We start from the raw sequence: 24,566 nt of genomic DNA, 5'->3' as shown, positions 1-24,566 counted from the left end.
GTGACTCAGCTCCACAGCCCTGCCTTGGGGCCACTGGTGTTCAGGATGCTTGGGAAAGCCCCGCTGCTTCCCTGCATCTCTCCCTACCAGCACAATCCCACATGGAGCTGATGGTATTTTCCACTGACTCACCTGCCCGTGATACCTCCCCCCTCTAATCAAAGGGCAATTCCAAGAGCTGTGCTATAAAAAGAAATAATTATTAAACATAACTGCATTTTTTTTCCCCTTGGATGGATTGTTTTGCATTTTTCCGCTTGGCCCCCGGCTCAGGCAAATTCGCCCCACTTCAGGTGGATTTCCCCCTCTCCTTCTCCACCTTCCTGTGTCAAACACAAACCCGACACCCAAGCAGCTCTGGCAGTCAGGAGACATAACAGGGAATTATTTTCTCTGTAGGAAAGGGGGGGAGCATGGACTTCCCACAGTGACTGTCACCAATCCGGCGCAGGGAGAGCTCCGTGCCCGAGCCAGGTCACCCCCCTGCAGAGGCCCTGGGGACCGTGAGCACAGAGGGGACATTCATAACCTGGCTCCTCACTCCACAAAGCTGAATATTGGCCAGGAATGGGCTTTTCAGTGGCACTGGAGAAGGATCAAGGAAGGGGGGGCTTGCCTTCACCCCTTGGATGGCTGCTAAAGCACCTGCCTCTCCCTGACACACATTCTCTGTGGGATAATGTATTCACTTCCATCCCTTGGGCTCCTTTCCCTTTCCAGCTCTGCAGCCATCCCGATGGGGGGATTTATCTCTGGCAGTTCAAATCTTCCCCCTACAAAAACTCCCTGCCCAGTCCCAGGCTGGGACTTTTCCAGGGTGATTATCCAGCCAGGTATGCAGGGTACAGAGCACAGGAATGGCAGGGTCGAAACTGGAGCCCCACCAGAGCCACCAGCAGGCAACAAAAAGAGCCTTTCAGAGGAGCATCTGATGCCCTGCTACGTGCAGAGATGCCAGGGGCTCACATTATCCTGCCTTAGAATTGCTCAGTGGGACATTTCCCTGCTTTTTCCTGCTCAAAGGTGCTCAACATGTATGTTAAAGTCACCAGTGGAAGCCAGGACAGGTTCCTGGATTCCTCCAAAACTTCCCAACAGTGAGGCAAAAGCACTGGGTGTCCAACTGCCCCCTGGATACCCATGGCTGGATGCCTTGTCCTGAAAGGGATAAAGCCCATCCCTGGGAGTAGAGCCACCAAACTGCACATTTATATTATACTGTAATATTATTATATTATAAAGCCATGGAATGATAGGACAAGGTGATATGGGATCAAACTGGCAGAGTGTAGATCTAGATTAGATATGAGGAGGAAATTTTTCCTTGTGAGGGTGGGGAAGCCCTGGCACAGGTTGCTCAGAGAAGCTTTGGCTGCCTCATCCCTAGAAGTGTCCAAGGCCAGGCTGGATGGGGTTTAGAGCAAACTGGGATTGTGGGAGGTGTCCCTGGTGGGATGAGATTGTCTCTAAGGTCTCTCCCGATTCAAACTATTCTGGGATTTGATGATTAATGGAGTTAACAGTTTCATCACAGATGAATGCTTGCCCTTTCCATTAGCCCTTTCCCAAGCTTCTTCATGTCCCCACAGTTTTCTTTGTTTAAACTCTGTATTTATCCTAATGTATGAAGGGCTGTAGAGCATGGGATATTCCTTCTTCAGTGGAAGTCATGTGGCCAAAACAATTCAGATGACATGATTTTAAATAGCACTATAATATTTTAGAAAGATGCCATATTGCAAATTCCACATGAAATAATATATACTTGGCATGTTGTAAATCCATTTAAATGTTTTACTGACATATATGAGATGTCATAGCTGTCACAATGTTAACAGATAATAAATGCCAGAAATATAATATACATCTATATCTATACATCATATAAATATGATGTATAAATAAATAGATATATATGATATAGATATAAATAAATAATAATATGATTAGGTATAAATAAATATATAGATAGATATAAATAGATAGATATAAATATAGATAAATATATCTATACATCATATAAATAAGATGTATAATGGAACATGGCAGGGCCCCAGCTTTGCCCCCAGGAGGAAAGCCCATCCCAGCCCGCTCCATGATGGGTTTCCTCAGATCCCATCCCAGCCCACACACACTGCTCTGTACTTTTCTCTCTCTTCCTCATGCCTTAGTTCCTGCACCCCAATTTAGAGTCCCTGCCGGGCTGCAGGCTGGGAACCTGCCATGCAAGTGGGGAAAAAGAGGAAAAGCAGCTGCTTGGGAGGCATTTCCACTCGTTCCCGGTGGGAGGGTGTGACCTGCCAGCACCTCCTGGCGGGGTGAGGATCCGGTGTCCCCGGGGCTGCCAGGACCTGGCGGTGCCGGTCCAACCAGTCCAACCACCGTGCCAGGTCAGCGGCTGCTGCTTCGAGCACTCGCACGTCTGCAGCTGGAAAACTGTGTAAATAAAGCCACTGTGTTCACTGTAATAATAATAAATAACCTGCTGCTTCCTCCTGGAGCTGCTCCAGGGCTGCTGCATCCCAGTGGTGAAGCTCTGGTTTGGGCAGGACTTGGGAATAGGAGAGCCAGGGTTTGAGGAGGACACAGCTGGAAGAGAAGGGCTATGGTGGTGTTGTGTGCCTGGTTATTTAAAAGCTGAGCAGAGATTAATGTAGCTGTTCAAAATTAAGAGCAGGTTGTGAATGAGAGGTGTTGTCCAAGAACAGGAAAATGCTGGAAGATCAACCACCAGCAGTGATAAAACTCCAAGGAAACCTTCTTACCTGGATTGGAGGCCTTGTCCAAGCTCCAGTGTCCCAGCTGGATGGAGTGGAGCCACTCGTGCTCTGCTGGTGCTCGTGGCTGTGTCAGGCTGGGGCAGTGGGAAGGCAAACAGGGGCTGGTGTGGGGACAGCTGCAGGGAGAGTGGCAGAGCAGGATGTCCCAAAGGAGGTCTACAGTGAGGGACACCACCAGGCACTGCTGCATCCCCTGGGCTGTGCAGGCGAGGGCTCAACCACACTTCCAGTGCTGGCTTTAAAAGCAGCACCAGGGGAAAACTGCTCCAGGGAAAACACTGAAAACAGGTGAATCAATGACAGGCACATTCCCAAATTTTCAGCAGTTCTGAGCAATAAACCAGCAGCCTCAGCAGCAGCCCTTGACACCAGCTTTTGGGGAGATCACCATCACCCACACTCTGTGACCCACCCCATGCCAAACCTCACCAACCTCCTGATGATTTATTCAGCTGTTTGGGGTACATCAATTTAGCTCTTTATCACCAAAAATCCAGCCAGGGGAGATCACCAACTAAAGCTATGGGGTGAATCAGTGTAGAGGCAGGAAATGTTCCAGACTCACCCTTGTTTCCCTGCTGTGACCTCTCAACCCCGTTCCTGATCCCCAGGTTACCAGGGCAGGGCTGTGACACAGCAGGAAACCCAGCTTCTGTTGTAATGTCACCCAGAGGTGATGCCAGCACTGGCACAGCTGGGTGACACACCAGGAGGTGCTGGGGATGGCACCCTGTGTGGGGTACCCCACATCCCACACAACACCCCGTGCCCCCACGTGGCGTTGGGATATTTGCCTTTCTCAGTCTAAAGTCCTCAGCAGGAAAAGGCTCTGGTGAGCACAAGAGCCTGCACAACAACGCGGGCGGTGCAAAGTGCACCAAGGAGGGCGGTCACACCTAAAACAAACACAGCCGGGGCGCGGGAACGCGGGGACTGCTCACATGGTGGCAGCAGCGCAGCACGGTGCTGCACAAGCAGCACGGCGGGGATGCAGCAGGGATGAGGCTGATGGGGGATGCAGCAGGGATGAGGCTGATGGGGGATGCAGCAGGGATGAGGCTGATGGGGGATGCAGCAGGGATGAGGCTGATGGGGGATACAGCAGGGATGAGGCTGATGGGGGATACAGCAGGGATGAGGCTGGTGTGGGATGCAGCAGGGATGAGGCTGATGGGGGATGCAGCGGGGATGAGGCTGGTGTGGGATACAGCAGGGATGAGGCTGGTGTGGGATACAGCAGGGATGAGGCTCCTGCAGCCTCCACTGCCAGGGAAGAGCAGGTCAGGGGGACAAAGCCACCAAGAAGCCCCCCCTCAGCCCAGGACACCACAGACACAGGGAGTGTGGCCCCTCTGTTTGCCATGGCTCAGGTGAGGGGGGTGACCTGTGTCACCCTACACAGGGTCTGCCACGGTTCCCACAGCACAGGGCAGAAGCCTTACCAGGACTGGTGTGGCACTCTGACACGTTCCTGGCTCCCAAAGGGCACCCAAAACTTCTAAAACCACAGATAGGATGGATGAGCACCCACACCCCATCCCATGCACAAAGTACAACACCAAATCTCAGCAGGGAACCGCTCCAAGTGCAGCAAATCCCATCATGGGCTGTCCCCAGCTCATGTTTGCTGTGCTCAGCAGTTGCCCTTTAATGCCACCTCTAGCTCCCATTAACGCTGGATTCCAGCTGCAGGTGATAGACTTGCAGAGCCAGCTGGCTTCTCCTGAGTTTTTCCTATTTTTCTCTGTTCCAGTTCTCCCTATTTCAGACTATGGTGGCTCTTACCTGCTCAGCAGCTGCTCCGAAACCCAGGAGGCTGTTTCTGTCAGAAAAAAAGAAGAAAGAAGAAAAGGTACATTTCTTGATCTGCACCCTGATTATGGGCTTGAAACTCATTGCAGGTTGCCTTTGCTCCAGGCCTGCAAAACAGCCATTGACCCCAAAACGGCATCAGGCCCCACTGGAAGTGCTGGCACAGCCTACAGGTGAACAATGTAATATGAATAATAATAACAATAATAATAATTTATCAACCTCTACATTGATAACAATAAATTTTCCAGTTGGAGCACACTTTCTGATTTCTCCATCCTTTCTGCTGTTCTTAGTCCTTCCCATTACATTTTCCATAGCCGAAAGGAACATCTGTCTGTCCTTACTTACCTTAAACCCTTGAAATCCCCATTTCATATGGATGCAGACAGTCCCACCCTCCTGCCAGCATTCTTGCATCCAGGAGCAGGCATTTGGCTGGGAGCTGGTCCTGGGAACAGCTGGCCCAGCCTTCTCCTGAATCCTCCCATCACCCTGGAGCCCCTGAAATTCATGCAGCACTTGGGGTGTCCTGCACCCTGGTGCCACAACAGAGATGCCAACAACCCATCCAGGCTCTCCAATTAAACCACATGGACTTCATCCATACTTTAAAATAAGCTTTATTTAGATCTTTTATAATTTTATATTTGCATCCATGCCTTCAAGGATTCTCCCCCGCTCACAGGGGGAAAAGTTAAATCTAATGTTACCCATAATTCATATGCTATTTAGCAAAGTTCTCTTTTAAATAAATCATCCTCTTAGTAATTTTTAGAATTACTTCCTAATTTACAAAAAAGCTGAAATGCAAAGGAAACTACTCGATAACAAGGAGATCGCTCATCTGTTCTGGTGGTTTAGAGTTTAAATTATAAAAAATGCAAGGAGAACAAAGAAAAAAACAAACAGAACAGAACCCAAAAAAACAACAAAATATATAAAAATGCTTCTCTGCAGAGAAAACATGCCATGGGGCAAAGCCTGCCCTGCCACCCCAGGAGAGCCTGGGGGGGCTGGTCCCTCTGTCACCCCCTCCATGGCCTCTCTGCATCATCCCTTGGAATGGAATATACAGCGCGAGGGCATTGGTTTAGTTCGGTGATTTAAGACAAAATACCCTTTTTTTTTCAACCAGGGCGCATGTATCAGAATTATAAGAAAAATAATACACTATTATAGTTCATTAAATAAATCTTAATACATTTTTTTAAGAGCTTAAAATTATACTGTAAGCATTAAAGCATAAGGTACTTATCTTGGCATAAGCAGAGCGCGGCACGTGTTAGTGGAGAGGGGAAGCGGCTGCCGCACCGGGGGGTGGTTTGGGGGCATTTCCAAGGAATTTGGAAAAACAAGCTCCACCTGTGCTTCCAAATCACCCCAGAGCCAGAAAAACCTCCCTAGTGGGGACTCGTACCGATTTCCCCAGCCCCCTCTGACGGCAGTAACACCCCAGACTGGAGCGGGGTGGCCGGCCCTATCTGAGCAACATCTTGGGATATGGGATATGTGGGATATCACCTTTCTCCCAGCTCGTGCCGGATCCCCCTAAATCTTACTTGAAGCAAAGGGTGAGCACCCCCCAAAAGCAGGGAAAAACAGTGGGCAAAGCTCCCACCAGCTTGCCCCCATCTGATCTCCCAGCATGTGTTTAGGTTTGCGTTTTCCAAGGCGTTAAGTGCTCCTGGGGCAGCTGAGGGAGCCCGGGCTGGGGGGTCCACAGCCCCAATTTCCCCCAACAGCAACTTCCCAGGACAGTACAGTACAAACACCCCCTTCCTCCTCCCCGCCCCATCCCAACCGACGTGGAAAAATATAAAAATCCCAAAACTTCTGCAATAATTTAGTTAGAATAGCTCCTCTGGGTTTGTGCAAATAAATTAAAACAACTAAAAAGGAACGTTAAAACACTTATTTCCAGACCGGCAGGCGTAACAACCAGCCCGGGTCGCCTCCGCGGGGCTCGGCCAGGAAGACATCACAGCGAAGGAGATTTTCTTCTTGTTGTTTTTGTGTGTTTTCTCTCTAAGATCCCTCAGCTGGGCAGGTCCTTTGTCCCCAAGCGAGGACATCCCGCAGGCTGGGCTCCGGAAAACAGCGGTTTCGGACAAGAGACATCACAAGCACAAAGTGCACAATATTTCTCGTATTTACAGAGACACAGCAGTCCTTCAAGTTTCAAGTTTTGTCAAAAGAACAAGAAAAAAGAACAAAAAAAACCCTCCCAGAACAAGAAAAAAAACCCCAACCCAAACGGACAAACTGAAGCGACAACAAAGGAGTTACCGGGATGGAAAAAAACAAACAAAAAAAAACCACGGAAAAAGGGGAAAAAACTGAAGTTACGACACAGCTGCATCGCTCCCAAGACAACAGGTAACAGGTCCACAGGTGGGACGGGCTGTGGGTAGGGGATATGTACATGTGCAGGGCCGGGAGAGGCTCTGGCGCCGTCACCAGTCCGCGTCCTCCTCGATGTAGTAGTCGGGGGCCGTCCCGTCGAAGAGCCCGGGATCGAGGGACTTGCGCTGCTTCCCCCGGGCAAACACCCTGGAGATGGAGCCAAAGCCCATCTTCTCTTTCTTCTTTTTCCGTTTTTGGTCTTCCAGGTCTTCTAGAGACTGTGGGAGGGAGGAGAAGACACAAGTTTAGGCATCCGGATTTTCCTTTACCAGTTTTCCCCTTCACTCACATCAAGGGTGAGGGACCATGTGGTCCCAGTCCCAAAAAATTTGGGTCCAGGTCACAAAGAATATTTGCAGCCAGATCCCACAAAATATTTTCATCCAGGCCCAAAGTAATGTTAAGATCCTGGTCCAAAATACAATAACATTCCTGAAACCTGTGTGGTGGAATTTGCAGTGTAATTGGGCCCCCTCTCCACAGCTCAGGATTTTGGCCTCTTTAATTCAACTGGATCAGGATCCCAACTCTGGGAATAAATAGTCAGAGCATCTGTCTGGATTGCAAAAATATCCCAGTGTTTTAGGGCCAAATACAGAAGAATAACATGCTTTGGCTGGACCATATAAAAATCAACACTGTGATAGTCTGAGCTCAGTGAATCCCTATGGGGACAAATTATGGGAATAGGAGACATCCCAGACTTACAATTCAGGATGACTTCCATCCATCCCAAGTCATCATGCCTCTGACCCACTACCCCCAAGTATTTTCTAGCACATAAAGGGGTCTCACAAGTAGGATTTGAGAGGATTTGTGCCCTACCTGTACGATTGGATTGTGCAAGTTCTTCTGTACCGGTCCAGGACTGTCCCCCTATGGCACAAGGAGATGGATCCATTGAATCAACAACCCTGATACAGCCCAAGATCCTCCACCCCCAGGTCAAAGGGCAGCGTTTGTGCAGCTGAACTGCAGTTGGGCTGGGATAAACCCCAGGGCAGCAGCTTTCCAGGTCAGCCAAGCCCCAGTATGCCTCCCAGTGTTTTGGGAAGCAGAGGCCCCACAGAATGCCCAGAGCCCATCTCCCCAGGGCAGGGCATCAGAGCCCCAGCAGGCAGGCCCTTACGTTGCAGAGCGAGTGCGTTCGATGCCGGGGTGAGTTGATGTCACTCGGAGTGGACGACCGGTCACCTTCGGCCGCCGAGGCGTCGGAGATGATGGACGGCTGCCGGGAATGGCAGGGGCTCACTCTGACCGCTGCAAGGCAGGGGGAAACAGGGAATTAACACCAGCAAACCTCTGATGCACTTCCAAAAGAGCATGGGACTCCTAATCCCAGGGCTGTGGGTTTGGGCCCCACGTTGGGCGCCACCTGTTCTGGTCTCTCTGAGTGCCACTGAGGGAACCCCAGCCAGCCCCAAGATGGTGAACAGTGGGGAGGGCACTCTCTCATGCCCTGGGGGATACAGAGGGCAGCCAGGCTGATCCCTGGGGGTAGAGAGGGCAGCCAGGCTGATCCCCGGGGATACAGAAGGACAGAGGGCAGCCAGGCTGATCCCCGGGGGTACTGAAGGCAGCCAGGCTGATCCCTGAGGGTACAGAGGACAGAGGGCAGCCAGGCTGATCCCTGGGGGTACAGAGGACAGAGGGCAGCCAGGCTGATCCCCGGGGGTACTGAAGGCAGCCAGGCTGATCCCTGGGGGTAGGGAAGGCAGCCAGGCTGATCCCTGGGGGTAGGGAAGGCAGCCAGGCTGATCCCTGGGGGTAGAGAGGGCAGCCAGGCTGATTGCCTGCAGCAGAGGAGACACTGGAACAACAGCAGAAGATGAAGGGGTTGGCTCTTAGCAGGGGTTAATCCAAGGTCTATTCTAGGAGCTCTGGGGAGCCCCTACCACCTCAGGGCCCTCCTGCTGAAAGTCCTGGGAGAGGTGCCAAGGTTACATTTAAAGGCTGGTGTAAACCTTAAGTAGGTAACATTTTACTAACCAGTAAGTGACCTAAGGGATGGATGCTGGGGAATGGACATTTAGGACAGCATATGGAGGAACACTTGGGGGGTTGACCCCCAGCCTCTGGCTAATCACTTAATGTCCTGGACAGAAAGTTCTAGATGGAGGGGATGGGATGCTGAGTGACTGACAGAGAGCCAGGGTGGGGATTTGGGGATGATCTCAGCAAAGGAAAGGGATTACACAGGTAGAGGGAGGGGGTACAATCTGGGGCAAACCATTTAGGAAAAATATGGGGATACAAAACCAAAGCTATTACAGAGTATTACAAGGTATAAAAACAAACTACAACAGGGAGGGGTGGTTTTGACCATCTTTCCTCCCCAGAAGAGGTTTGGCACTGAGGATTTGCCATCCAAGGGGTGCCCACCTTGCCGGTCCGCCGAGTGCTGGGGGTGTGAGTGGTAGAGGGTCTGCTGGCTCTGCCGGATGGCGGCGGTCAGCGGGAGGTCAGCCTGCATCACCCACTCCTGGTTGCCATTCAGCACCGTCTCGCCAGGCATGGCCAAGGAATGGCGCTTGGGCACGTCCTTGGTCAGCGTAGCCAGGGACTGCTTGGCCTGGGGAAGGACATTAGGACATTGAGGTGGTGGTGGTGGTGGAGTGGGAAAACCATGTGAACATCTCCCAGAGCAGCAGAAGAAGCAGCAACACACTGCACAGCAAACCCACCCTCCCCCGGGCAAGCAAAGATCCCAATTGTGCCCGGGATATCAACTTATTTTTAAGTGATCCCCATGCCAAGGACATCAAGCTCCTTTTGAGAGATGGAATATTTTCCTCTCATTTTTGCAGTAGTGCAACCACTGCAGCAAGCACTGAGATCTGTACAAATGATCCAGCTCACCATGGCCAGCTCGGCCTCCAGCTCCTTCATGCGGTTGTCCTTCAGGTCGAGCTGGGAGCGGAGGGCGCTGGCATGGTCCGTGGCCTCCTTGGCCTGCCGCCGCAGCTCCCACTTCTCCCGCTCCAGGAGATCCTTCTCCTTGGCCAGGGCTTTCACCGCGTCCTCGCTCTCCTGCTGGGACAGGGGTGGCCATCAGGAAGGGGAAATCTAAACTAAAAACCCCTCTGTCACAACCCCCTTGGGGACCACACAACCATGAGCAGTATCTTAGGTGTCACAAGAGCTCTGTGCTGACAGGAATATCAACTCTTTTTGGGGAGTCCAGAATGCAACTGGTCCCCAAAAAGAAATGCTCACTGTGCACCTGGTTAAAATTACATCAAATCCCCCATGTCTGGCTCTCTTTCCTCCATTTAACCTTAAACTGCTGTGGTCCATCCCAATCCCAATAGGAGCCCAGCTGGGGCTTTAGCAGGATTTAGCCAGATTACAAACCAGGTTTCACACTGAGCCCTCTGTGCCACGAGAGCACGGGGTGCGCTCTGCACTCACTTTCCTGTGCTGCTCGTAGTTGCGGATGAAGTCGCGGAGCTGCTCCTCTCGGCTCTCCAGCGTGGCGTACAGCTGCTGCATCTGGCTCACCAGGTCTGTCTTCTCCCCCTTCAAGCGCTTGCGGTCGGCTTTCATGGCTGTGGGAGAGAGGATCACTCCAGCATGGCAGCCACTTGGCTCCATCTCTTTTATTTTTCAAGGAAAAAGCACCAAAATGAGAATTCTGGGGGCTGGGCTGGGAGAAGATGCCCGATTCACCCTCATCGCTGCACCCCTCAAAATGCCCATCACGTGGCTCCTCATCACTGCCCATCCTCCAAGGGGCAGCTCAGAACTTGGAAAAGGAGGTTTGGGAGCAAAACTGCAGCTTCAGCCTCGGGGCCTGGCGCAGGAAAACCTGCTGCTCTCTTTCCAGGATAAATAAACCACAAACAGTTTATTTTTAGCAGTGAGGCAGATTCCAGAGCGCTCCCATGAGCCCAGGGCACGGCTCCCTGAGTGTCCCCTTCCAGCTCAGGGATGCTGTGTTGGGGTGAGGGGATGAGCAGAGGCATGTGGGATGTGATGGGTGATTCAACAGCCCTGAGAAGAACCCAAAACCTTCATGTTTCCCCTCCTCATGGCACCAGTGAGGGATGCTCGCTGACCACCGACCCTGGGACAGCCATGAAAGGCTGGAAATCCAGGGAGAATTACAGAAATCTCATGTAGGACAAGGAGTTTTGGTCACTTCTGTACATCAGTGCTTTACCCAGTACTGAACCTGGTCCTTGGCAGTGCTGCAGAAATTCCCCGTGGCTCCCTGCTCCAGATACACCCCACCCCACCAAAATAATCCCAGTTTAGGAATCAGATCACAAATATTTCATTATATATTCCTGCTTTTCCACCCTGAGCAGTGCTGCTAACTCAGGGACTGTCCTTGCACTCATCATATTGAATCACTGAGTCTTGCAAGTTGTTGTTTGTGTTATTCAAAAAATCCTAAATGCCCCCAAAACTCTCCAGAAAAAAACCACCTCAAAGCCACCAGGGGCTGTGTACACTACTACAAAAGCTGCCAGAAGATGATGCAGCATCATGAGTGGGACCTGTCTTCATGCACACATCCAACCTTTCTCCATCAGATTACAGAAATCACAGCAGCTGCTTCAGCCCACGCTGTGTTTTCTGCCCCCTGCAATGAGTCATTTCATCTGGGGGTTAAACTGCACGTCAGGAACCTTTGGGCTGCTCTCAACACGTGGGGATAATAAAACCAATGTAAGAAGTACAAAGAAACTGTGACTTGTGGCACTCTGAAAGGGGAATTAATTTCCTTCATGCACCTTTGGCACCCTTGGCTTTGAGCCTTTGCTTCGCCCAGCACAGGGCAGGAGCTCTGCTCCCACCCTCCTCAGGCTGGGAACTGTCCAAAGGCATTTCCACCTGTGTGTAAGCAGGGAGAGCACCATTATTTGTGTGCAGTGAAGCTCCCAGGCACCCTCAGTCAGAATTAGCTGATAGCAGGGATCACCCAGCCCTGCACACGTGCTGGGATAGATCCCAAAATCAAAACAGCCCCCCCCAATCCAGCTCTGTGCAGCTCCCACATCCCACCCCAGCTTGTGACAACCACAGTTTCCAGAAGAGGTTTATTCAGCTGTGAACTTCTGTGCACAGGTTTTACTCTACTTTTTTCTACTATTTCTTACTGGGAAGATGAACAGTAAATCCAGTACTTGGAATGTACTGTAAGGAAAGGAGGGGGTTTGCAGGTGAGAGGAGAAAAAGGGAGAAAATCAGACCAAATAGTGGAGGAAGAGGGAGATGCTTTGGACTATAGAGATTTTTATCTGTTAAAATCCAAGAGATGAAACCCTTTGGATCAACTATTCTGCCAGTAAGCACTGGAGATAAATCAGAACACCAAAAACCAGAAAATGAGGTAGGAAATGCTGCAAAAATTCACATTGTCCTGTGACAAGGAGCTCTTGGGAGTCCTCCTTGCCCACTTCAATGAACACGACTCCTCCTGGGACAGCTCGGCCTCTTCCGACACCAGGACTTCCCTTACTTTATTCCCATCTTAGGAAATTCCTACAGAAACCCTCTAAAAACAATCACAACCACACCCAAGTCTTTGAAAAAGCCCTTTCCCACTGCCTGTGTCTACTTAACCACCACCTTCCCCTGCCCAATTCTTTCACGGGAACCAAAAACTTCCTAAAAATAAAAATTAATGATAAATTGACCGAACCATACTGGGGTGAGGTCCAGACCCCACAGACACATATGTATCTATATATCTGTAAAATTTAATTTCCTCAAGGATAGTCAGAGGCTCTTATAAAAGTTTAAGTCACATTTGCCAATCTCTGATGCTGGAGGCAACAAAAAGAATCCTAATGAACTTAATTAAATAGCGAGTCCCCTATAGCATACAAACTCCTTTAATTAGTGGCAGTGTTCATGGCCCTTAAAGATTTACAGAAAACACTTAATCATTTGCCAATAAAAAAAAGAAAATGCTCTGAAGTACTATTAGAAGAAGGGTAACTATATCCCAAGGTTGAATATGCTTTGATATACTAATATTTACCAATATTTATGCCAGTGTATCAGTATTACAAGAAGATTATGAGGTTTGGGTATTGAAAGAGCAGATTTTTTCCTATTAACCCCACAGGACAATTTACCATTCACTGCATTTCATATTGGAGAGATTTGCTGAAATTAACAGACTTTTTTTTGCTCCCCTCTATTGCTCTCCTTCCTCCAAGAACGATTAGCTCCTAAGCTTAAAGAAGATTTATCAGTCATTTGAGAAGTTCATTCCAAGCCAAATTAATAGGAAATTAATTGAAAAAGGCAGGAGAAAAATAAAAAGTGAGGCAGAAGTGAGCTGTGAGGGCTGCCAGCAGCTCCTGGACCGAGCCCCACTTGCTGCAGCAGCTTAATTTGTCCTTAGCAAACAAGCCCAGCTAATTACTCAGTCGGGGAAAACGAGCCTTTGCAATCCATGGCCAGCCAAGGAAGGATAAAGCAGATTTTCCCTGGCTATCGTGTCCATCTGAGGAGGTGAAATGGCTTTTTCCTTTAATCTGATGATCCAGGGCCAGGTTTCTATATCCCAAACCCCCACAAGTGTCCAAATAAACTCCCCCAGCCCATTGGCACAGCAGGCTCTGGACAAACCTCTGACCTCTTCATAAACCCTAGAAAACAAGCAAGAAATCCTAAACCCAGCCCATGAGTGGAAAGTACTTCTCTTACTTGCATTATTAATTTTCCTCCCCTCCAAAGCACGTGGCAGAAGGAGAGGGGGGACCCATCAGCCCCCCCTGGACTCAGCAGCTCAGCACCAGCCTTGGCATCAAGGGATGGGGGAGATGGGTTGGGATGAGCTGGGTGAACCCCCCCAGCTCCCACCACCATCCCCACCTGCACCAGGTCACCCTGCCCTGTTGTTATCTGAGCTTCCACCTCCTGCCACTTGATCCTCTCTCAGTCCTTTGGGAGAAGAGTGATGGGCACAGGCGTGACGGGACCAGCTCTGAGCTGGGCTCCTCCTGCAGCCACAACAATTAAAATCCACCCCCTCAGCACCTTTTATTCCCAGCTCTGTGTAAGGAGCCAAAATCCAGTGGCTCCACTGGGGAGGCACAGCCTTGTCTGGGACAGCAGCAGGGCTGGAAACACCCAGCAATGCCACCACTGGCCCCAGTCTGATCTCACCATCCAACAGCTTCCAGCTCCTGTATCCTAAACTCAGGCATCTCCCCCCAGGATGGAGGCTGCTCTAAATACTGCCCTCCCTCTTTGAGATTAATAGTGTCACATGAAGGGGATATCAATTACACAACATCCTGATGTGGAGGGGACTCACAAGGATCACTGATGTCCAGCCCCTGGCCCTATGAGGTGGAGGCCCCACCATCCAGCAGAGGTTCCCTTGGAGGACACACGAGTAATAATTAGTGTGACTGCCTTGATAATGTGATATTAGATGAAAAACTACTGCTTGAACCATAGAAGCAGCATCTCTGCCCAGTTTCACACTCCTGGGATGAGGCAGCAATGTCCAGGCACACACCAGGGCACTGGCAGAAGATGCAGCACACCCTTGAACTCCAAAGAGCAGCTTCCCATGACTCCCATCCACTTCCAAGTCCTCCTCTCACCCCACACAATGTGAATTTTCATGCCAGGAACAGAATCAGAGCTGACTTTCTCACTTACTGAATCACACACTTATTTTCTAATGCAGGGCAGGGCATCCTTGGGGAGCATGGCCGGAACCCCAGGGATGCCCCGTGCAACAGCAATGTGCAAACCCATCCTGTCCCATTAACATTGACTTAATTTCTCCTGTTTCTTCCTTGCAGCCATGAAATCCAATATTGTCACCATGACTAACCCATAACATCAGCATGGCAGTGCTGCTCCTTGCTTTGCAATTAAAGAGCCACGTGAGGTCCCCGGTGCAGCTGTCACCAGCAGGAAGATCTTGATGCTGAAAACATCAACATTCTGTGGTGTCAGGCAGAGCCAGCACTCTCTCCTGGGGGTGTGGAGGTATGGAGCAGGCAGGAAATTAGAGCCCAATGTCACATTTCAGGAAAAAGTGAGGTGAGGCAATTCTCCATCAGGGAGTTTAGCTGGTAACAGCCAAGGGCTTTCCAAACCTGACCCAGCAGTCAACAAGGTGATCAATAACTTCTGAAAACTTCAGGTGGGTCTTCAAAGGAGAAAAACAGGTTTTGTGTAGAGATCCAGGTCCTTATAGTGGAGATGGCTTCCTTGGCTGGGTCCATGGCTGGACATCCATTTGCCAGGACATCCACCCAGTGGGACACCCTTCTTCTGGGACACCCATCTGCCAGGTCACGCATCCTTCTGGGATATCCATCTGATGCAACCCTCATCTTCTGGATCATCTATCCACTGGGACACCCGTCCATCCATTTCTTTGCTACCCACCCCCTCATTGCAGCAAGTTGAGGGTGTTGTGGATCTCTGTATGATGCTTTCCCCAGCCCAAATACTATTCCTGGGGAGTCACAGCTTTGAGCTGAAGGTGAGAGAAGGAGAAAACCAGGCTACAACTCATTTGTGGAGCAGACACGAAGTTGGTTCATGCCTTTCCAAGCAGCAGGGAAAGCCAGCCTGAGGTTTCCAGGCTGGCATCAAAAAGAAAACAGAAACCAGGTTTGCTCTCGGTGTGATAATCCCAGAGGCAAGCTCCAGCATATTGGATAAAGCTTCCCAGAAATGGGGTTTCTGCCATTAGCCCACATGCTCATGGATGTCTCCCAGCCAAGAGGCTCCTCAAGTCCCCCAGGCACTTGGGCACAGTCCCTGCCCACAGCAGGACCAGCAGTAATAAAGCTGTCTGCAACTTCTCCCATCAGGGATTTCCACACCAGAAATCCAGACCACATCCACACCTTTCCAGCCAGGATGGGGGAAATAATAACTGCACAAATGCTGCAAGCACAATTCAGAGTCCCAGCCGTGGCAGAAGTGGAGAGGGAGGTAGGATGTAGCACAATGGGATTTTAATTGGATGTTAATGGAATAAAAAAAGTGCAAGAGATGGAATTAGCCCAGGAAAAAAGTGGAATAAAGATGCACAAAGCACATGCTGACAGGAATAAAGGAACTGGTGGAGTTGCTCCTGCAGAGCACCCCCTGTGCTGGGCCAGATCCCTGCCCCTACCCTGCACAGCAAGGACTTGTTACACAGCACAGGGAAGATGCAGCACAGGCTTAACAGCTTTATCCTGTGCCAAATGCTGTTGAGAAGGGCTGGAAATGCATCTCCAAAGGTGGACAATGAACCCACCTTCATGGAGACCATCACAAACCAAACCCTGTGTGGTTGTGCAAAGTAAAGCCTCTTAAAAACTGCAGGAGCCCCCAAAAGCAAACCCGAGCAGCAAACCCTCTGTGCTTCCCTTTGCAGCACGGCCCAGCAAGCCAAGATCCATCTGAACCAGCTGCACTGCACTTCCAGGCTCAGAGCCAGCAATGATGACAGATTTCCATATAATTTATCTGCTAATGACATTCCACAGGACCCACCATGGATCGTGGGCTGCTGCAGGCACAGGGATGCTGCAGCCTCTGCTGCTGGGTGTGGGGCAGCCTTTGGTGAGGATGATGTGGGACTGGGGATGCAGGAATGCAGGCTGGGAGGAGGAGCTGCTCTTGAGAGGTGCTCTGGCTGCAGGACACAACTGACACAGACCCCTAAACTACAGGACAGTGTGGCCAAGGCTCCCTGTGCCCCTGGCACAGCCTTATCCCACACTCAGAGCCATGACTTCCCCACTGAGTCCATCAGCAGCTCCATCTCCCCTGGCAGATCCAGCCACCAGGCGCCGTTTTTCCTCCACTTTTGGCTACGTTTCTCTCGGGACAATTTTTCACAGAAAGGAAAAAGGATTTTTTTCCCCCTCCAGCTGCTGAGCTCGTTTTCAAGTTATCCATCTCAGTCACTGCTGCCAAGCCTGCTCTGCTGCCCAGAGCCTCCAGCCCAGATCCAGCCTGGACAACTTTCCCAAAACCACAAAAGCTTCTCAATATTGCAGGACAGGGAAGAAGCATCAACTGAAAAAAGCTTCTTGCTGTATGCCCATCCAAGTGTCAACTGAGATTCTCTCTTCCTAGCCACCACACCTGCAGAGAAGTCCTGGAAAACCAAGCTCAGAGGCTTAAATATTGGCAAATAGAAGTCCAATAAAATCCCAACATTATATTCCTTAAATACTCACAATCTTCAAGCCAAATTCACTTTTTCTCTGGACTATCCTCCACAGAAGCACATACAGAAGCTTCTGAGATGACTTCTTACTCTTATTTTTTTTTTGTAACTAGTTTTATAATAGTTCTGCTTTTATGCATTTTGCATTTATCAGCACTTCCCCTCCTGCCCCATCCACATGGAGCAAATATTCCCTAATTAAGGTTTTTCTCCTCCAATTACAGTTCTATAAACCCAAAGAATTTCCTGCTGCCTGAGGCTGCACTGGTGGTGTGGGGAGAGACAGGATTTTGGAAGTATTTTGTCTGTTGCTGATTTTATAGGGATATTTTTGTACATCAGAGAGTGATAACAGAATTTCCTGAAGTCCTTTCCCCAAATACTGACTCAGCCCAATTCCCTGCGCCTCGGAGCATCTCAGCATCCTGGACAGGGGGAGATGCAGAGGCCCCGCAGCTCCCCACGTGCTGCTCAGCCTCTGAGCCTGAAAACTTTTGACAGCTTCTCCTCATAATCCTCAAATATGAGCTGACAAGTGCAAGTTATACTCGGTATGCTGGGGATTTCAGATGTTATTTAGAGCCACAGCGCTGCCAGGGTTTGACGAGTGAGAGCCTTCCCTGCTCAGGATCATCCCCTGGCTCCAGCTAGCAAACCATCCTGCCTGGATTTATTGGCAGCTTGGTTTTAGAGCAGAAAAGCTGCAATGTTGTATTTTGCTCCACACACCCCAGTCCCAGGACTTGCTGAGCTGGTAAGGAAGGGGGAGCACAGTCCCAGCTGCCACAAAACCCCCCAAAGGCAGGCATGAAGGAAGGAGGAGACCCTGAATGTCACCTGGAGGTAACCCCAAGGAAACCACCTGCAGTCACCAGGAAACTCACAGCTTCCCTCCTGCAAGTCTGAGGGGCTCAAATCCAACCCAAACCCCATCACTAGCTGCATTTCAGCTGCTGCCTTGGCTCTACTCTACAGCTGTGGAGGAATTCCTTTGCAGCGCTGCCATCAGCCCTCACATCCCATTTCCCAGCCCATTGCTCCACACCAGCCCTTGCTGGGGCAGGAGAGCAGGGGGGTCCCAGGGACACCCAGCCCCTAGCAGGAGCACTCTGCAGAGCCCAAGTGAAAAGGATGGCTTTTCCCTCCCTCATTAATCAACATTTTGAAAGCTGAGGTTGCTGGAGAGGTGCAGCCATTACCTGTGGAAACCCAGGGCACTGGGATTATTTCTCTGTCTGCTCTGGGGTGCCCTGACTTTGACCCTCATTCATGGAGAAAGTTTCCTAGACTTCAAGATAGACTGGAATCCACAAAAGTGTGAAATAGATTCTAGAGAGCAGTGCAGGTGTGTCACTTGGTGAGAAATTGAGGGTTTGGGATTTTTAGTATGTTGTGGATGGCAGCAAGATGGAGGGCACAGGGTGTTGTCCTGGGTTTCTTCTCCATGGGTTTGGGTGGCATTTTGTAATTGGGCAGAAAAGTCTGCACTGCAGCTCTTTGGGATCAGTTACTGGGTTAAAAGGGGAAATAATCCAGGTGTCAGCTCTTAATTGGACAGTTTAGTCTTAAAAGCCCTTGTAGCAAGAGATTGTTGGCCATTTTGTGCCTTCTAATGAAAAGCTGCAGAACTCCCAGCAGTGAGACTGTTTTACTGATAAGAAATAATAAACACCTGAGTCTGATCATGAACTACTGTCTCAAGTGCCTTCAATCCAGACCCAGAAAAACCCACAACTGGAATGCCCACACTTACCCTGCAGAGCCTCCTTGGCACGTGCCAGCTCCTGCTCCTTCTGTGCCAGCTGCACCTTCAGCTCGGTGGCCGAGAGCACCTCTGGGGACTTGCTGCCGTGGGTCTCCTCCAGGTCCTTGGTCAGCATTTCCTTCATTTGCCGGAGCAGGTGAACCTCCTCCTGCAGCTGGGCCACCTCCTCCCGCAGCAGCGCTGGAGGAAGAAGGGACACAATGTCAGGAAGTGAGAGCCAGGTCCGGCACAGCCCCAGGTCCTGCTGCAAACCCAAACCCTGGGGAAATGCTGCTGGGATTTTCTGAGCCCCCATCGAAAGGAGGAAATGATGAATCTGACTCCATGTTCTTAGAAGGCTAATTTATTATTTTATGATCTGTATTATATTAAAGAATGCTAAACTAAATAAACTAAACTATACTTGGGTGCTGGTCGACAGCCAGTTGAATACGAGCCAGCAATGTGACCTGGTGGCCAAGAAGGCCAATGGCTCCTGGCCTGGGTCAGGAATGGTGTGGCCAGCAGGAGCAGGGAGCTCATTCCAACCCTGTACTCGGCACTGGTGAGGGCACACCTGGAGTGCTGTGTCCAGCTCTGGCCCCTCAGTTTGGGAAGGATGTTGGGACACTTGAGCACATCCAGAGGAGGCAACAAGGCTGGTGAGGGGCTGGGAACACAAACCCTGTGAGGAACAACTGAGGGAGCTGGGGGTGTTTAGCCTGGAGAGGAGGAGGCTCAGAGGTGACCTCATTGCTCTCTACAACTTCCTGAAAGGAGGGTGCAGACAGGTGGGGTTGGTCTCTTCCACCAGGCAGCACTGACAGAACCAGAGGACGCAGACTCCAGCTACATCAGGGAAGGTACAGGTTGGATATTAGGAGGAAATTTTTCACCAAAAGAACAATAAAGTACTGGAATGCTCTTCCCAGGGAGGTGGCAGAATCACCATCTCTGGATGTGTTTAAAAAAGCCTGGACATGGCACTTGGTGCTATAGCCTGGTTGAGGTGTTGGGGCATAGGTTGGACTTGATGATCTTAGAGGTCTCTTCCAACCTCATCATTCTGGGATTCTGTAAAGAATTCAGAAAGGATACAGACAGAAGGCTAAAAGATAATAACGAAAAACTTGTGACTCTTTCCAGAGCCTCAACACAGCTGGGCTGTAATTGGCCAATAAGTAAAAACAATTCACATGAAACCAATGAACGGTCACATGTTGGATAAACAATGTCCAAACCACATTCCAAAGCAGCAACACACAGGAGAAGCAAATGAGATAATATTGTTTTCCTTTTTCTCTGAGGCTTCTCAGCTTCCCAGAGGAAGAATCCTGGGCAAGGGGATTTTTCCAGAAAATGTGACAGTGACAGGGCAGCCCCTCCCTGCTGGCAAAACTGCTCTGCACAGCCCAAACCTGCACCACCTGGGACTGGGGAAGGAGGATGGAATGGATGTGATGGAAAGACACTAGGAGGAGGCAGGGAGCCTCCACTGGGTGATGGCTTTAGCATTAAAAAAATAAAAATAGATGTTAGTATGTAATAGTAATAGTAAGAAGGAAACAAGGAGGACTTTCCTATCCAAACCACCCGCTGACAGGGCTGGGGTCCAACAGAGCCTCCTGAGCTCCCACACATCTCAGCTCTGCCTCCAGCCACCCACATGCTTAAGGCACACTCAACAAAACCACTGTGAGACTGGGAAAGGGAAGATGATGCTTCCATCCACAGCCTCAAATCCTGAATTTTGCAGATTTACACCCAGTCCCTGCTCACTCCTCCAGGCTGCTACACTGCAGGAGCACCCTGGCAGAACCCAGCTGGGATCCCCTCCACAGCAGGCACTGGAGGAAAGCTCCAGCACCTCATTTCCTACAGCTGCACCGACTGTTTAGTGTAATAAAGTGCTTTTCTGCTATTTCCACATTGCACCCATCACCCTCATCCTGCAAAACACTTTCAGGCCGTGCAGGTGCCACTGCAATCCTTCCTCTGAGTCTGGCTTTGCTTTCCCTCCCTTTTAAAAACAGGTGTAGAAAAGCCCTTTCCCATCCCAAATTGGCTTATTGATTTCATAGAATCACAGAATGGTTTGGACTGGAAGGCACCTCAAAGACCCTCCAGTCCCACTCCCTGCCATAGACAGGGATACTTTCCAGTAGACCAGGTTGTTCCAAGTCCAGACTGGATTTGAACACTTCCAGGGGTGAGACATCCACATCTGTATTGGTAATTATGCCAATACACATCCTCTTAAGTTGGCATCATGGACACGGGGAGAAAAAAATGCCCCCATCAGCACCCACGTCAGAGTTACCAGAAAAACAAAACAAAAATCAAACCCAAACACTTCCTCTCCAAACCACCGTGGCTGTGTCCTTTCCCCAGTGCCCCTGAGCAGCAGTGAGCCTGGAGGACACCAAGTGGACATGGAACACAGGGGTTTTTCTCCTTGTTCTTCCTCGGAGCCGTTTCCTGTCCGGCTGGGGAGGTGACGCTGGCGGCAGCACAGGGAGAGGCAGCTCCCCCCCGGCAGCTGCGCCAGGAAGGCAGAAAATCTGCTGCACATACTTGAAATGCTTCCCCAATGAAAACTGGCAAGGCCCCATTCTGTAAATTATTTAGCAATAAAGTCACTAATGAGGAACAGTCGAGCTCCGGGCTGGGGGGGTTCGGTGCAGCCCGAAGTGATTTCTTGAAATCCGTGCAAAAAGCAAAAACTGGTGGAGGCCAAGGCCAACAGGATCTTCCCCAGGGATGGGAGGAACACAGTGTGATCCCTCCAGCCTCTGGGAACCCTGAGAGGATGTGAAGGGCTCACACATGGTGGAGTATTTTGTGTGCAAAGCCCAGCAAGAGCCTTCCCCAGCCACAGAAAGCCCCCTGCAGCCCCACAAAATACCCCTGGCTGCAACAAACTGGCATTTTTTTTTCCCACTGATAAGTTATTTTCACCTTTCCTAACATGCCACTTCACCAAGGGCTATTCCCTGGAAAAAAATGAACCAGCAGATGAGGATGGAGGCAGGGCAGCTTGCACAGGGTTGAGTGATCCTGATGGATTCCTGCAAATTGCAGCATTTTGGTGGGAACCAAGAAAATCCCTGCACAGCAGGAAGTGATCTGGGAAAGGGAGAGGGGAAACAAGACCAAGGACAGACAGCCCGGGGGGAATTCTGCAGAAAAGAGTTCCAGAGGGGTGCTTGGGTATGGCCCAAGGTGCTGCAATCACTGCCCAGTGCAGCTCTCCAAAATGCACTGAGCCACCCTGCCCAAGGTTAGAAACACTGAAAAAAGGGAACAGCATCTCTCCTCCTCAACAGACAACAAGGGAATTTCATCCCCACTTAGTACTCGGCTCCTGATCCAGGCAGAAACTGCTGAAGGATTAAAATCTGAGATCTATGAGAAGCTACAGATGTAATCTGGAGAGAAACATGCAGCACCATGCTCCTCACACTGCTGGCTGCAAGCCAAAGCCTATGGAGAACCTGAATTATTGATCAGCCATACATCCAAAATTCTTGCTGTTTTAGACACATAATTTGAGATAGACACACACACATATATATATATATATGTAGAAAAAAGGATTATGCTTTGCAATATATAGCTATATTTGCTACATATACATTATTATATATATGGCAAAGCCAAATCCAGTTTAAATAAATATTTTTTTCCCCTGATAACTAATTTTCACCTTTCCTTACATACCACTTCATCAAGGGCTATTCCTGGGAAAAAAATGAACCAGTAGATGAGGATGGAGGCATCCAAATACATCCAAAATTCTTGCTTTTTAGACATATAATTTGAGATAGACATATACATATATATGTAGAAAAAAGGAATATGCTTTGCAAGATATAGCTATATTTGCTACATATACATTATTATATATATGGCAAAACCAAATCCAGTTTAAATATGTATATATATATGTAAAATTGGAAAGCACAATCCATGCAGCCAGGGTTTGATAGGAAAATCCCTCTTTGCAACTCCCTCTCAGAGCTCCTGCAAATGTCATGGAGTCACAAACTGGTTTGGGTTGGAAAGGAGCTTAAAGCTCATCTTGTTTCATGGGCAGGGACACCTTCCACTATCCCAGGATGCTCCAAGCCCTGTCCAGCCTGGTCTTGGACACTTCCAGGGATGGGGCAGACACAAATTCTCTGGGCACACACCTGTAATGACACTTTTGTACAGGATTTCCATCACTCCAATGCTTCCTCTGGTATTCTGCCCACCCAAATCACACCAATTTTCCCCCTTCAAAGCACTTTTCCCCCCCAGGCATGGAGCATCTGCTCCCATCACTCTTCTCCAAGCTTCCATCCCAACCCTCCAGCACCTCCTGCTCACGAGGGTCCTATGGAGAAATCCCCCGTTATTGGCATAATTTGCATTAAGAGACTCAGCTTGAAAGGGAAATTTTAGCTTAATTTTAAAACAGGGGGGAGAAAACCCCTGCTGCTGTGCCAGGTTTAAGTACCCAAATAAATGACCCGAAACGTGCAGGCAGCTCTTAGAGATCACTACAGAAAAGTTCCAATAGCTGGGAAAATGGGGTCAATTATTCAGGAACCTCATTTCAGCCTCTGCTTCTTCCACATCCAGATGGCTGAGGGAGGGTTTCCATGTGATTCCTATCAGCTGGATGGAGCTGTGCCCCTGCTTGAAGCTGCAGAGGAGTTTGCAGTGAGCATCAGCCCTCCCTAGCAGGGACCAGGGCTCAGTGCCCCTCACCAGGGACTCCACACACGCCCCAGCATGATGCAAAAGCAATCAGGAGAAAAGAAGATTTTTAAAGGCTTTTTTTTTGCAGTTCACCCTTGCCAGTGTCACTATATCAGGGTGCAAAGTTAAATCTGCCATTAGGAATCGCCTCCTAAATGCAACAACCTCAAAGTAAAAAGCTTCCACAGCACTTTTCCCCCAATATTTTTGTACCTTTTAAATTTTCCCTCCTCTTTTTAACCTTTTTCTTTTGGGGGAGGGGAGGGGAATTGGGTGCTTTCTGTAATTCCTGACTACCCAGAGGAGAAGGAGATTTTGCCTTGCATGAACAAACCCCATCACTCATTCCAGCCCCTTGCAAACCTGCTGCAAGTGGGCAGAGATGAAATGAATGCAATTTAAATATTTCCCAGACCAACTGATGAAAACTACCATTCCCACTGAAATAATTGGCTGTTAATTATATTTTAGTTGATCACATTAAACTTCCATCACACTGCTGGATTCTGCATCCTTTATGCTTCAACCACTGATGGGTGTTAACAGACAACACCAAGGAGATTTTTTTTCTTTTTTAAATTGTGGTGAACATCTCCAGACAGCTTTTGCAGCTGAAGTTTCCACTCCTGCTCCTGCAAATCCCATCTTGGACTCCTCTGGGCAGCAGACCAACCCTCCATGCAGCAGCAAAGCCTTTTACTGGCCTTGGAACAGGCATCACTTTAAAGACATCCATTTGAAAGCCTTTTTTTTTCCATGTAACTCAGCTGACACGATTGCTGTACACGCATTTCTGCCTTTGGAGGGGACATATTAAAAATGGATGCAGAACAAACGGTGAGGCTCGTGTGGGTGAATCAGTATCTCAGGTGAAAGCTGCATTTTGTGCTGCTTTGGTGAGTTTGACAGTGAGATGGTT

General features: G+C 49.6%; 1 protein-coding gene across 2 annotated transcripts in view; it reads right to left on the bottom strand.

Annotated features, from left to right (window-relative positions):
* Positions 1–5,199: 5,199 nt before the first annotated feature.
* The window catches only part of KAZN (kazrin, periplakin interacting protein), a 226,997-nt gene continuing 207,630 nt past the window's right edge, over positions 5,200–24,566 (bottom strand). For both annotated transcript variants that reach the window (XM_066563881.1, XM_066563882.1), the window contains 7 exons: positions 18,911–19,102; positions 10,410–10,546; positions 9,858–10,028; positions 9,381–9,570; positions 8,128–8,258; positions 7,824–7,874; positions 5,200–7,216 (listed from right to left, as the gene is read on the bottom strand). In XM_066563881.1, coding sequence (XP_066419978.1) covers positions 7,049–7,216; positions 7,824–7,874; positions 8,128–8,258; positions 9,381–9,570; positions 9,858–10,028; positions 10,410–10,546; positions 18,911–19,102 — 1,040 coding nt within the window. In that variant the 3' untranslated portion in view covers positions 5,200–7,048. The remainder of the gene's footprint in view (positions 7,217–7,823; positions 7,875–8,127; positions 8,259–9,380; positions 9,571–9,857; positions 10,029–10,409; positions 10,547–18,910; positions 19,103–24,566) is intronic.

Source organism: Molothrus aeneus, chromosome 21 (genome assembly GCF_037042795.1).
Source record: "Molothrus aeneus isolate 106 chromosome 21, BPBGC_Maene_1.0, whole genome shotgun sequence".
NCBI lineage: Eukaryota > Metazoa > Chordata > Aves > Passeriformes > Icteridae > Molothrus > Molothrus aeneus.
Note: the sequence above shows the minus strand (reverse complement) of the source record. Positions and strands in the feature narration are given on the sequence as shown.